This window comes from Anomalospiza imberbis, chromosome 3 (assembly GCF_031753505.1).
Source record: "Anomalospiza imberbis isolate Cuckoo-Finch-1a 21T00152 chromosome 3, ASM3175350v1, whole genome shotgun sequence".
NCBI lineage: Eukaryota > Metazoa > Chordata > Aves > Passeriformes > Viduidae > Anomalospiza > Anomalospiza imberbis.
Window position 1 is genome coordinate 57,825,266 of NC_089683.1, and position 14,797 is coordinate 57,840,062.

General features: G+C 40.5%; 1 protein-coding gene across 4 annotated transcripts in view; it reads left to right on the forward strand.

The window, feature by feature from the left end:
• The first annotated feature begins 1,563 nt into the window (after positions 1 to 1,563).
• The window catches only part of PCMT1 (protein-L-isoaspartate (D-aspartate) O-methyltransferase), a 36,183-nt gene continuing 22,949 nt past the window's right edge, over positions 1,564 to 14,797 (forward strand). For 2 of the 4 annotated variants that reach the window (XM_068184582.1, XM_068184583.1), the window contains exons 1-2: positions 1,565 to 1,854; positions 13,979 to 14,083. In XM_068184582.1, coding sequence (XP_068040683.1) covers positions 1,596 to 1,854; positions 13,979 to 14,083 — 364 coding nt within the window. In that variant the 5' untranslated portion in view covers positions 1,565 to 1,595. Of the gene's footprint in view, positions 1,855 to 13,978; positions 14,084 to 14,797 lie in introns of all 4 variants that reach the window. The other 2 variants (XM_068184581.1, XM_068184584.1) reach the window with 2 other exon arrangements.

Consider the following 14,797-nt stretch of genomic DNA (forward strand, 5'->3'; position numbering starts at 1 on the left):
TGGACTGACTGCAAAGTAGAGAAGCAGATTCCCACCTTCACCTCTTCACCTGAACCAGCAATGATTGGATGAAATAGATGTGTTGTGTGGAGCTGGAACAGGTTCAACACTCATAGTCAAGATGGGCTCTCTCACAGAAGATAAAATCTGTGTAATCTCCCATGGTGGTATCTTAGGCTGTGTCCTTGTATCAGAAATACTTGAAATATCTGCTAGATGACACCTTATTTTCCCCAATGTCTATACAATATACAATTGTTAGGGCCAACCTATCCATAGTTATGTATCAGTGTTCTCACGTTTTAAAAGCTAAGAACTGAAAACCCTGCTGTCTGGTACCATGTGGATGAAATACCTGTGCCAGTGTGCCTGGTTAAGAAAGAAAGTGCTGCAAAACTATTCCCAGGTGTGTGAAGCCCATTTGCAAGGACCAGAAGGCAGCACAAATGCAGAAGTCACAGCACTGACAGTGGGTTCCTAAAATTGCAAAGATGATGTATGCTTTCCCTTTAAACAATAGAAACGTGTATAAATAACAGGTGGCAAATGAATACTGGCGGCAAAATTAATCATAAAGGAGTTTCAGAGGAGGGAGAAATACTACAGGACTGTAGGAAATGAATTCTCTGTTTTTCCTCGTTATGTTACAGCTGCGGGAGGATCCGGAGGTGCTACTTTTCCCTTAAGATTGCTACTTCATCATGGGCCTAATGCTGGGGCAGAATAAAGGCCCATCGGCATTTACTAAATTCTGAGCTATTGTCCTGGATACCTCTTAAAAGTAATTCTAATTTGTAACTGTGTCCTACGTCATCGGTATTGCACCGGTAGATGCTCCTGTGAAAACATCGGTACTTTCGCGGCCTTCAGCCAATGTACGGCTCTGCCACCTCTCCGTACCCTTCCGGCCCGCTCCCATTCCCGCGCTGTTTCCCGGGTGCAGGTCGCACCCGCCCAGCCCCGTCCCCACCGTGGCCTGCCGTGGACACACACGGGACACACACGGGCCACCTGACCAATGGCAGCCTCCAACACGTAGGCCTGGCCCGCGCGGGCTAGCCGCGGCCAATAGGCGCGCCCCATGCAAAACAGCGCGCCGGGAGACGCTGCTAATTGGTTCCGTCGCAAGGGCGGCGGGTCGCGCGCTGGGTCGGAGCCCGGAGCTGGCGGCGCAGGCACCGTTCGGCCGCCCCGACACCGCCTTCTCCGGTAGCCGGCGTGTACCGACTCGTGTCACTGGAGTGGCTAAGGCCGGGGCAGGGGGGAAAGTGCGTGCGCACCGAGGTGCCGTTTCGCTATCTCATTAAGTAACAGAGCTCCTAAGTTCACATACCCGCGTCCCCAGACCCGTGTCCCCAGACCCGTCCCGCCCCGCCGCACTTTCTGAGGCGAGGGAAGGACTAGGGTCCCGCCGCCAGCGCGGGATCCAGGGCCCCGGACCCAAAACGCGCGGGCCGGGAGCAGCCGCTGTGCATCTCCGCCTCGGCGCGAGGATCTCCCCACGCGCGCCCCTGGGCGCGGTGGGCGCGCATGCGCGGGGGGGGCGCGGGGGGCACGGCGCCGGCCGGCGGAGCGGCGGCGGCGGCGGCCGGGGCATGTCGGGCGCGCGGGGCGGTGGGCGCGTGGCCCCTCCCCTCAGCGAGCGCGCGGCAGCCGCAGCGGCGGCGGCCGCGGGAGGAGGCGGCGAGGAGGCGGCGCCTGTGTCGGCGCTGGAGGTTGTGTCCTTCCTGGGGAAGCTGCTGTGCGCAGTCGCGGCGCTGAAGGCGGCTCTGTACCTGCTCCGCAGAGTGTGCCTAGCGATGGCCTGGAAGTCGGGCGGCGCCAGCCACTCCGAGCTCATCCACAACCTCCGCAGTGAGTCCCGGGGCGCGGGCGCGGGCGGGACCCCTGGGCTGCGGGGCGGCCGCTAGCGACCGCGCGCTCCCGCGGCGCCCACCCGACCCGCCGCTAGCTGTCACGGGGAGCGACACCGGCGCCCGGGCGCGTGTGTCCGTGTTGTCCGTCCGTCCGTGTCTGTATTGCGTGTTTCTATGTCTGACCGGGGGTGTGTCCGTGCGTGCCCGGGTGCTCGGGCGGAGGGGTGTGCGTCCGGGCGGCGGCCGGTGTCGCAGGGCGGGCCGGGCCGTTGTTGCGGGAGGCAGTGCGGCGGGCGGGGTGGCGCCGATGGCGGTCCCGGAGGGGAAGCGCCGTGCGGCGGCCGTGACTGTTCCCTACTCGCCGCATCCCCCCCTCGCCGGCCCCGTTCCCGCCTGCCTTGTGCGAGCTGAGGCGGGGCCGCGGCGGCAGTGCCGGAGGGCCTGTGACCCCCGCACCGGGATCGGCGTCCATCTGGTTCGCTCCGGCCGGCGGGACTGGTGGTGTCGGCGGGCGCCCTCCGGTCTTTCAGGCCCGGGCTGAACAACGCAGCGGGAGCCGCCTGGGTTTGGGAATCGCGCCGAAGAGGCCGCGGCTGTTGGTGCTGGGTGAAAGGGGCGTGTGGCAGCAGTCCCTCCTCCCCCCTTCCCGGCGGGGTCCCGAGTGGCTCCGCTCGAAGGGGTGGGCTGGGACCGCGGGGAGAGGAGAGGAGCTGTCAGGGTTGCGGACTCGTGCTGTGACAGCCGAGCTTTGCGGTGGCTGCCCGGCACTGGGCGCTCCCTTGTGCTCGCCGAGGGTTTGTGCTGTCCCCGTGCTGAACGTGGAAGGTGTTGGGCGGGCACTTCTTCGCCGATGTACTTCAGTACATCCTGAAGTCTGCAGGTCCTGAGAGGACGGAGAGACAACACCTTATGCATTCGGAGCTTCCATTTTTCATATTAGAATAGAATTAACGTCTCTTAAATATACTTACAGTGTCTCTCGTCTCTGCTTCTGGCCTTTTGCCTTCCTCTTAAGTCCGTGTCCTAGATGTAAACGGATGTAGATCTGGAGCCTGTATTATGACATTTGTCTCCTATTTTAGTGATACTACAACACCACAGACAAGTTCATCTGTGTGGCCTCATTATTCTGGTGTCATAGGAGAATCACTCTTGTTGTTTCTCCTTTTCTCTGCTTATGTTAGATCATCTGATCCTGTGGTCTTTCTTAGTATTTTCTTTTGAAAACTATCACATTCAGCAGAATAATACATGCTGAAGTGACTTTCAGCTTCCCTGTAAAAGCTACTAATTATTGTAGAGTTTCGTTGTAAAAATTCGGTTTAATAAATTGATAATAACTTCTCTAGTTATAAGTGCTGCGATACATTTGTTTTGTTTTGTTTTGCAACTGAAAGAGCTAGAAATACTGTTTTAGTGAAATACTGTTCTCTTACACAGCAGGGAAAAACTTTCTGATGTAAAAATCAACGTTAAACACCAAAATACATCCAAAAAACAATTATTCCCAGAATAGTCTAGGGTGCTCAGAACATGAAGGCAAAACCAGTTTCTTTGTCGAAGAAGACAATGACAGTTTTTCAACACATGGAAACTGTTTAGGGCGTTGCAAATAACGATGACAAAGCTAAAAACTTTAAGCTAAAAAATTTTAAAGCTAAAAAATGTAGTTAGTATACAGCAGTAGTTGCATAGGAAGAGGAAAGTAAAATAGAAGTGCTCAATATTGTAATCTCAAAGCATGCACTAATGGTAATTTCCCCCTCTCTGTTTTGCATATGCATGCCAAAATGTTTTGAGGGGTGTAAAACAGGGAAAGAGTGGATTGGCAGTGAAATATTGTGGAAGCAAAGAGGCCTTTGATGTTGCAGGAAGATTGCGTTGTCAACTTCAGTGGGACTTCATGGTGTAGGGTTTTATCAGTGCAGAGCAGCTGCTGAATTAAGACCATAACTTTCAAGTAAGAGTTCCTCAGGTAGGATGATACCTTGTTGCTAAAGTTGGGAACAGATTTAGAAGAAAGTACTGTTTAATGTCATACAATTCCCCCAGATATGTTTCAACAAACTTAAAAATTATTGGTTAAAGAAAGACTCAAATGTTCCAGATAATCCTTTTGGAGTAGTTGATCCATCAGTGTATTTTCCCCTCTCTAAAAACAGCTACATAGCATTTACAGCATTTTATGCTAAAAGTGAGAATGCAAATTGGATGAGGTTAATTTGGTGTTGTCCAATGTTTGTCTTGTGTGTAACTTAGTAAATATGTGTGTAATGTAGTGTATATTTTGCATAACTTAAAGAAAATAAGGCAAGTTGTAGTGACACAGTATGTTTTCTTCTGCCACAAATCCTGGTGGAGAGGTTCTTGCCCCTGCCCTTATGCCACAATTCTTCTCTTGACTGTTCTTGTAGAATTGCCTGTGAGGGAGGCAGTGCTGTAAGACTAGGTCACTTTCTCATGACTTGTGAAACATCAAGATTTAAACTCCTCAATGTCTATAAGCTGTTGTACTATTTTGGTTAGAGAAGCAGTAAACTTGATTGTGGATTAATGAGGGCTGGGGAAAATGGGAACTTATTAAAGTGGTTTTGCTTCCAAATAAAAACATAATTGGAAGATTCCTGTACGCTGCATGTTCTTTTCCTTTAAAACAGCTATAAAGATTATTCTTAATTATAAGCTATTATTGACAGTTAGTAGTGCTTCTGTTTTGTGGCAATAAAATTCTCCATTTCATGACATTTGCTTTACTGCTCATTTCATTGTTGCCTTAAGTGTAGAACTAACTTTTCTGGAATGTAAAAATCATTGTGTCAGGGCAGTGACAAGTGATTCTGGGTATTTACAATGCAGATTTAGGCAGGTATTCTTTATAGGCTTTATCTTTGCTGCCCTGTCTTAAAAGGGACAAACTAATAAGGAGGGCCCCAGAACTTTGCATGTTTTTCAGCACATGTTTAGGGACAAGTGACTGAAGAATGTTGCAGTACATTGTTTTGTTGTTTTGATTTTTAATGTTGCATTGTAAACATCTTTTTGCGCTGTTAATTTGAGGCATCATAGATGCACAATTTGACATATGCAAAATAAACTTGTTTAAAACATGTTCTTCAGAACAAAAATGCTGTCCTTGAATGTGCTGTTGCTACGAGGTGTTCAGCTGCTTTGTTTCAGTGGTTCTTGAAAGTACTTATCATTTTTTAAAAATGCCTTTTTTTAATCTGAATGATAATTTGTTCGTTAAAGCCTTAAAACAAACATTTTTCACCTTCACTGAATAATTATTTAAATTTTTGCTTCTTCCTAACTGAAAATAGTTGAACATGTGCCTTCAAACTTGAGTGAACTTCTCCCAAAAATATATTTAAAGTAAGATCTTTTAGCAGACAACATTTCTAGGAAGCTGTCTAAGTGCAGGTTACAGTAGGGTTAGAAATCGTGCTAACACAGAAATAATTACCTATGTTTAAATAAGTAACTCTGACAGGAGATGTTTTAAAATTATGAATCTGTCATATAGAGGTGCTAAGGAAGAAGGAAAAGAATTGGTGAGTTATTTACTGTTGTCTTGCTTGGTTGGAAGTCTTTTGATTCTAAATCTGTAACTTTTTTCCCCTCTCTGTATCTTCAGCTATCCGCTGATAGGTTACTATTAGATCATTTCAGCTTCTTTCATACTTGGGCTTTTGCCAAGTCCTGCTACTTTACATGCCAACATCTTAGAAATCAGCTTTCCTTGCCCACGTGAAGGACAGAAAAATTGGTTCCCTGTCCAGTTCACAAGCAATCAAAGTTCATTAAGTTTCCTTATTGCGCCTTTTCCCTCCAGTCAATGTCATGCTGCCATAGGACAAACTTGCTTTGCTTATTTCCCTGATCATCTTACGTCAATGGTGTTTTCCTCATGTATACCTGCTCTTGAATCCACATTTTCCAGTGAAAGTGAAGGTGAGTTAACTTGTCTGTGGCAGAAGTTGTTCCTCACCTAATAAACTTGTGTGGCGAAAGAAAGTTAGCAACTGTAATTTACAAGATTCCACAAAATTTTGCACCTTACATAAGATCAGAGTCTTAATTTTTCAATGTGAATGATGCTTGAAATCAGTATATATTCAAATATTATCAGGGTCTGAGAATTCTATTTTTAAATGTGCTAAAGGTATTTCTCCAAGTGTTTTAATTATTTAAATGTTAAATAATTAAAAATGGGCTCTTGGCATGCTTCGTCATGATGAAGGCTTATCTGCAATGAATTTGCACTTTTGGTGCAAGTTTCTGGTTGCTGAGGACAAATGTCTTTGGGAACTGCCATGAATGGGAAAGCATTGCATATAGTAAACCTAAGCTAGGTTCAGCAAGTAGTAAACATTGGTTTGGTTTTGTTTATTTTCCTCTGTCATGTATTTTCCCTTGGTTTATCCAAATCTCTTCTACATCTGTCTAATTTTGCTCAAGGAAGAGTAATGTAACTTGGATGAACATGAAGAAGGGAAATAATAATGGAAAATTAGACCAAATTTAATGACTCCCCTGTACAAGTACTTATGCTGCCTGTTGTGTGCATTCAGTGACCACCTTTTCCTTCATCATGAATGTATTGAGGCTTCAGTGACTAAGCATTGTAACTTATGACCAGGTAGTGAAAGGGTTGGAAAGTGAGCTATTTTTTTTTTTCAATTAAAAATTAACACATCCACTGACAAGTTAATTTAAGAATATCTAAAATTTCTTAAATTTAGTTCATGTCTCAGGTGGCAGCCTTGAAATCTGTGATGCTATTTTTTGGAGCATTGAGATTTATAAAAAATTTTGTTAGCAAGTAATTTGAATAATTGCCTAAAGGAGTTGCTGTGAAACTTTTTTATTTTTAAGTAAGATTTAAGTATTTGCTAATGATTTGCCCATATCAGTGAAATGTTTTGAAGGAATTTCTATACCCTTGATCTTTTAAGAGGCAGGCCTTCGAGTAAATCAAGACAACTAGATATCCCAAATAATAGGAAATGATAACAGAAAAAAACTCAACCTAAATTTAATAACATTTATCACATTTTATTGGTGTGTAAATTAAGATTGTGTTCTTAACTGGGTCTTTGTTGTTGGCATGTTTATTTCCCTTAATGTTAGACAGGGTGTCAGGGTAATGTTAAAACCATAACCATACTTCCCCAGAAACTCCCAAAATTCAGTGCATCAAAATCCAAGTCCTTGATCATTCAAGCAAAAAAGAGGGCATATTTTGCTGATTATTTTCATCGCAAATCTTTATAACTCCTAATAAATAATTTTAATTTAAAATATTTAATTCTTTTGCTTGATTGAAGATATCTTTTTATTTTTGTATGTGAATATAATGCCATGATTTGATTTTTTTCTGGTGGTCTGAAGCTGCCTAGTAATCCATAGCAAAATGGAAATGATAATGCAAATGTGTCCAAAACAGGCCATTATTGCTGCATGTAGACATTTTAAAAAGAGGGAATCTTCTATGGTTTAGCTTCAGTACAACTCTAAGCTTTTATTTTAATGCTACTGTTTCTTTCATTCTGATGTAGCATCAGGAGATCACTAAGGGCTACTGGAAAGCCTAGAAAGAAATGTATAATGTTCATGTTCTTTTGAGTGAATGTTTATGTGACTGTTATCCCTTAACGCCTCAAAGTCATGTTCTTTAGTGCTACGTAACACTTCAAGTAAATAATTGTATTAAATTTTTGATTAGGCTAATTTTATTAATGTTTTAATTTTTAACTTAAATTGCCAACATTTGGCAAAAACTGAGTGAACTCTTTTAAAGTTTGAGATCAGTAAACTGGACTTTTGTACTGGCTGACTTATGAGTTACATTTTAAGACTTCAGAACCTGAATACTTCAGTAGTGGACTTGAGGACAAAATAGTTTTAAATGCTTGCACTGCTGAAATACAGCTTCAGAAATTCTTCCTAATTTCTGCTAATAGGACATTTCTTTGTAATTTTGTCCCAAGAGTCAGAGTTATGTTTTGCTGATCTTCCTCAACTTTCATGTAGTACTAGTGCCTTAATGAAACCACCGTCATAATGACAAACTCTTTGTGTGGTCTAGCTGCTGGTCTTAACAGCATTGGCTTTTCTGAAAACTGCAGAGTGGTTGCATGGAATCTGCTCAGTTAGGTGTGAGATGTGCACCATCTGCCTTCTTTACCGATCTACTAAAGCTGTAAGTAGTTTTGCCACAAGCCTTATTGTGAAGAGAGTTCCCTGTCTATCTGTCTGATCCAGCTAACTTTATCTTAACTTTTGCAACATTTTTTCATTATTATTGATGGTTGTTGTCAGTTTGTATTGAACTCTTTAGTTTTGACTTTCCATGTGATGTGTAAGTGAACCTCAGCCTTCTCAAATGTTGAGGGATTAAGGAGTGCTCAGATGTTGAAGTCTCCCTCATCCGCACATGGGTGTTAAAGTTCGTTGGAAAATGAGGTTCTATGTTTTTGCATGCTGAAACCAACCTAAAGTTACTTTTTTCTTTCATGTACTCCTCAAAGTTTCTTCATTCAGCTGCTGATACAGATTTAGATGAAATCAACATAATCATTATGATAAATGTGAGTACATTACAGAGAACCTCTGTATAAATCTGTGTGCTGGAAGGCTGTGTTTAGCAGGCCTTTCTCCTCCCCTGGAGGAAAAAATGGTTAATACCAACTTTGCAACACTGCCCTGTGGTAGGAGGGGGCAATACAGCTGTGGTTGAAATGTCTAAATTAGTTAACTGCAGACTTTCAGATCCATGAAAATGAATAGAAAACTCTTACCCATTACACCAGAGTGGATGGGTTGTTTTTGAAGGTGATCCTTATTAAATAGGGAGGGAATACTACCTTAAAATAAAAGTGAAATGTTGACAGGTAAGTTTGTATTTAATTGAAGCTTGAGGCTGTATACTAGTTTGTGTTGAGCCTAGCTTATGATTCCCATGTTTTACTTCTGCAGGTATTTGAGTAGCATTTAAATGGTAATTGAATATTTATTACTTTTATTATTATTATTATTACTGTTATTACTCCTATTTAAAAAAATTTCCATCACTTCAGAATTTTCATGGGACTTGATATTTGTGTTTCATTTCTGGGCTGTAAGATTAACTCTGATAGTTTTTTGCTTTCCTCAGTCTTTCTGTCGTTGTGTCTCTGAACAAGAGACACTAAAGTGATTCCTTCCAGTGAGCTGTATGCAACCTCCTTTGGATAATGTTTGGATATTGTGAATCCAAATCACAGTGAAAATAGATGGACAGCTGAATATTTCAGGCGAATAGCTCTTAAATTATCAGCAAAGCACAAGAAATTTGCATGTATGAATGGTATAAGAAACACTTGTTTACAAACACCTGCTTTCAATTTATGTAGCACAAAGAGCTTTGTATGGTTTGGGTCAGTGTCCGTTACTGGATTTTAGGGTGCTGATGCATCACTTCTTGTTCCAAGTGTTTTCTTTGTGTTCGTGCTTTACAGTGAAATCTTCCTATGCTCATTACTAAATAAAATTCTATTAACTGAACCACATTCTTTCCTATTTTTTTCTTCCTCTGCTCAAACAAAAAGACCTTGACTTTAAAAATGTCAGTTGATCAGGTGCTTAAAACAGTCTTCACATTGCTTGCAAATCAGGATGTGGTTCTGTTGCAGCCCATTCTCCTCTGGAAAGCTGCTAGCTGATTTTCATGGGTCAGGTGGAGACTGTCATTTGACACTGTCCTGCACTATATCCATATCTTTAAAAGTGAGAGGCATGGATTAGATGGATGGACCATTTGATAGATAAGGCTGGGTGGTAGGACTCAAAAGAGTTGTCATCGAGAGCTCTATGTTCAGTTGAAGACTGTGACGAGTGGTGTTCCTCAGGGGTTGGCACTTGGACTGGTATTGTTTAACATCGTTGTCATTGACATTGACAGTGGGATCAAGGGCACTCTCTGCAAGTTTGTGGAGAGCAAACAGTCCTGCATCAAAAGTGTTGTGACCAGCACGGCAGGGGAGGCAATTCTACTCTTCTGCTCTGCACTGGTGACGTCCCACCTGGAGTGCTGCATCTAGCTCTGGGGCTCCCAACATAAGAAGGAACTAGTTGACCTTGAAGGATTCTTCTGACCCAAACCATTCTATGATTTGTCACATCAGTAATTTCCGTCTACATGAATGAATATTTTGTAACATAAAGCTGTATATGTTTGCATCATGCCTTAAGATCTCTGTATGATTTCAAAATATCACTGTTTCACTGAAAATTTGTCTTCCTAAGTGAAGTATTCTGCAGTGGTTATGGAGAAGGTAACCTAAGAAGCTGAACTATGTGGATGCTGAAGTAGTTGTGCTACTTGTGGATGTTGAAGTAGTAAATGGTTTTAGGATCTGCATGAGGATTTTTTAAATACATAAAGTCAGCCACAGGAGGAGTTTGAGTAGGTGTTATGGTTTGTATAGTAAGCTTGTGTGCTGGATCATGTGGCAGTGACACATCCTCTTTTCTGATCTGGAAGCCAGTGTTGGTGTAAATGTTGACTGCTAGTATTTTATGGTTTGGTTGGAAAACGTGTTTGGTCAACAGTCAGGATACCATCAGTGAAGTAGGCAATTCTTTGAAACTCAAGCAGTTCAGTAGTGCATTTGTTGCTAAATAAAAGACAGAATAAAAAGATAGGTTGTTTATTTGTTGCAAGTCCATGGTGCCTTTTCAGAAATTTCTTTCCTTGCTCTCTGACAGCAAACTGCCCAGTTTCCCAGGTTATATTCAACAGTAGTATATTCCCACCTTCAAGTCCAAGGACTGCTCTGAGCTCTTTTCCTGTTTTCATGGTGTTATTTGTGGAAAAGAGGCAGACCAGAGAGAGTTTTCAAAACATGCTCCAATTATGTCAAGTTGTCATTGCCACAGCCTCTGCACAGAGTAACTCTTGAACTTGGCAGGCAGTGCTTCACTGTTAAGTACTTACTTTTCAGCTTCAGCCCTTTGAAGCTTTGAAGCTGTGCTGATATAACTCTGTTTTATTTGAGTTTACTTTTTATTTCAAGCCGTCACTGTGTTTGTGTATTATCCATTGCTTGTAAACACTTTAGTATCTGATTTGTTTACAGTACAAACTGATTATCATTCTTGAAACCCAGCAGTCTCCTCAAGGAGAGATTTCTGTGCACATTATAATTGGAAAGGATATTTTACTATGCATTTAATTATCAATTATTTTCTTGCAATATACCACTTTGTTTTAAGATTTAGAAAATGGTTTCAGTGAACATTTTATTAATAGTTAATTTTTTTGATTGTTTTGGTTTTTTGGTAAAGAGGTCATGAAATTAGAATGGCTTCTTTGCAATATAAGCTTCTATTATTGGCTTCTTCAGGGGATATGCTTGTTTTCTTGACTTAATTGAAAATTCGATAGAGACATGTTTCAGACAGAATTAAGATCCTGGCAGCTGGTCATCTTGGGACTGACTGTTGCAGGAAAGAAAGGACTTTTTTGGAGTTCGGTACTTACAGTTGCTATGTTTCTCTATATTCAGCCATGAGACTAAGAAAAAAAATCTTATTGTTATCAACACAACAAAAATGACAACTAAGTCAATATTGACCTTACTGTTTAGGGCTTGATTGTTTTTCTTAATTCCCACCTAAAATTTGATGATGTTTCCATTGTATAATAAGCAAATTTGAAAAGCAGACTTAATCTGTGGGGGGGTGGCTGAGAGGGTATTGGGTTTTTTTATGAGGATGGAGTGTTATTCAATAATTGAAATAAACAGTTGACAGCAGATTTAGCTTCTCCCACAGGTTCTGAGTATGGGTAACTTTCTTCAATTCTTATTTACTGATGAAAATATTACAATAATCAAAGACAGTGCAACAGTCAGCAAATCTCATGATTGTTTGCTGAATCAGAGCATCCTGAATGCTCCAAATCTAGAATATTAGTAGTTTCTGTTTTCAGGGTTTTTTTGTAATTTGCCTGTCAGTGTTAGCATCTTATTTGATAGTTCTATGTACTTTGACTGGAGATAAGTTTTGTGAAATTAGAGAAGGTTCTTGGCCTTTTCATAGGGCCCTGCAGTTGCACTTCCAAGCTGGAAGCTTCTTCTTTTTGTTCTCTGCATGTTTATTCCACAAGGCACAAAAGGAAAGAGCAGGTGGCTACCTATAGTTCTAGAATATATACACCTATCTGCATGTAAAGAAATAAATCACTATTTTAGACCTTTTGTGAGTGCTTCTTGGCTGCTGCTTTTTGACATCCCTTCAGCCCCCTAGAGCCTTTATCTCCTCACTTCTGTTATAATTAGACTTGCTTATTCTCCATTTTTTTAAAGTACATTTGTTTAGGAGATACTAACTTCTTAGTGATTCCTAATGAGACTCTAAGAGTAGAAGTTTGATTTTTTAGTTTCTATGCTTTGTTCACAGAACTGCTATACAACTAATCCAACTAATTTCTAGTGGTCAGGGAAAACTTTTTTTTTCCTTACTACCCTCTGTTGTTAGTGTCAATGTATTAATGGATTGATTTGTTTGTTTTCTTTTGGGTACAATTTTGCTCAGTAAGTAAACTTATGAACTGCTGCAAATGCCTGCTGGCTCAGATTTAAAATCTTGGATTGAAATGAGTTTCCTCTAACTGGAACTGCTATAGTATTCAGTTCAAAATGAAGTCAAAGAACAGGATATATCTAATGGGAGGGGACTGTGAGTGGAGTGTATGCTTTTTCTGGGAGTTAGAGATACTGAAAAAAATAATATATTTTAAAAAGGAAATGTTTTCCTTACAATTTCCCTTAGTAATAGTATATTTCTTTTGCAGTTCTATGTGATACTTTGTCTTCAGACCAAAAATGAATATGATCTGAGGAGTTATTTTCCTTTCTGAATTCATGCCTATGTTATATAGGATAATTAATTCTGGACACAGATAGTAGATAAGGAAAAAGGCAGGAAAATCCCATGATTAATAGGTGTAGTTGGGAGCATCCAGTAAACAGTCAGTAAAGTCTCTGCAGAAGTTAGCCCATTCATGGGCACAGGTGTGTTTTTTCAAAAAAAAAAAAAAATCCTGGTGCAACCTCAGGACAGTCTTACACAAGTTCCATAATCCGATTTTAATGTTTTGGGTTAGATATTAATAGTGCTTAAATGATCTTTTTTTTTTCCTTCTAAAGTATAATTTTGCAAATAAATCCTTATTTAAAGAAAGTAGTTAATGAAGCAATCCGTCATTGAAATGTCAGTTATTTGTAGTTTATATAATCTTTTAATGCAGATAATTAATTAATTTCTTCCATTTGTTTTCCAAAGTTTTCTGTTTTTCATTAATGGGCTCTTGGGAACTTCAAAAAAATAGAATTAACAATGTTAAAAAAACTTCAATAAAACAGCAAGGAAAAATGGCTGCTTCTGGCATTTTACATGCATGTGCATTTATATTTTATTTTGAAAAGTGAAAAAAGCTTCAGAGTGTTTTGTTATAAAAACTTTTTGGCCTCAGTCTGCCCCAGCATAAGAATTCAGATTCAGTGGGAGTTTCTTAACAAATGGATTTTTTTTCTTTGCTAACACAACACAAACAGATCTGGAAACTGAAGTACTGATCAGTGATGCTTCAACTTAACATTTCTAACTTGCTTTTGTTTATTTTTCAATAACTACTTGTATAGCTTCTTAGAAATATGAAGTGTATCTTGTTTGGTGTGTGTAGTAATACTAATTTCTAACTGACTATATTTTCAGGATTTATCAAAGGTGTGCATCAAGTTGAGTTTTCCTAGGGGGTAGATCTTTGTAAGTGGTTTCGGGAAAGCATTTGTAATCACTGTAATCACATTTGTAAAACAATCACTGGCTTAAGCATCATTTGATCTCTGGACTCCAGATTTAATTTTAGTATCACAGAAGGGTTTGGGCTGGAAGGGACCTTTAAGGATGAGGTAGTCCAATCCCTGCCATGGGCAGTATCATGAGGGTAAGAGTGTAAGATCTGTGTAAGGTACATGATTTCTCACAGTGCTGTGAGTATGTTAACACATTTCACAGACTCCTGCACTGCAGAAGAGAAAAAATGCCTTCATTTTTATCTATTTGTTTGTTTATAGAAAATGGAATAATCAAAACAGACAAGGTATTTGAAGTAATGCTGGCTACAGACCGTTGCCACTATGCAAAATACAACCCCTACATGGACTCTCCACAGTCTATAGGTAAGAGCATCCTGCAGAAGTGATTGAGATTGTTTTCGTTTGTGTAACTGTGACTGCTTTTGTCATTTATATGCTAAGAATGTGAAAATACTTTTTTTTAATTTGGAAGGTTGTTTAGTTCTTCATCAATTTATTGCATACCTTTTAACTAAGCTTCAGTTTCTTGTGGAATGCAGTTGGCATATTTGGATGCATCAGGTAGAGAGGTGTTTTTCAGCCAATATTGGTATGTGTAAATATGTGTTTATTTTTCAAACCACAGCAACTAATGATGGTGTCACTGATGTAAATACATAAAAATAATTTGCATCCAGTTTATGGTAGAAGCATTCCCTATCTTAACAGAAATTATTCATTTGGGACCAATGCAAAGTTTCTTAAACGATTATGTGAAATCTTCAAAAAATAGGCTTTGAATGGGCAGGTCTACTGATAGCACAGTAATTTTCCATCCAGGTCCCAGTTTTATCTTTCCAAGACAAGAGAATGAGCTATGTATAAGTACTAATTTCTTTTTTATTGATGTTCTCCCTGCCTTTAATTGTTTGTGGTAAGTGAAATTTATTAGGATTTTGTTAGTTATATAGGAAAATTAAAAAATATTTTAAGATACATACTCAAAGACTTATGTATCTTTACAAAAACAAATATAGGTGAGTGTTCCTCCCATTCTTATAGGTGTTTGTTCTCATTTGCTGTGTGCAAAACACACGA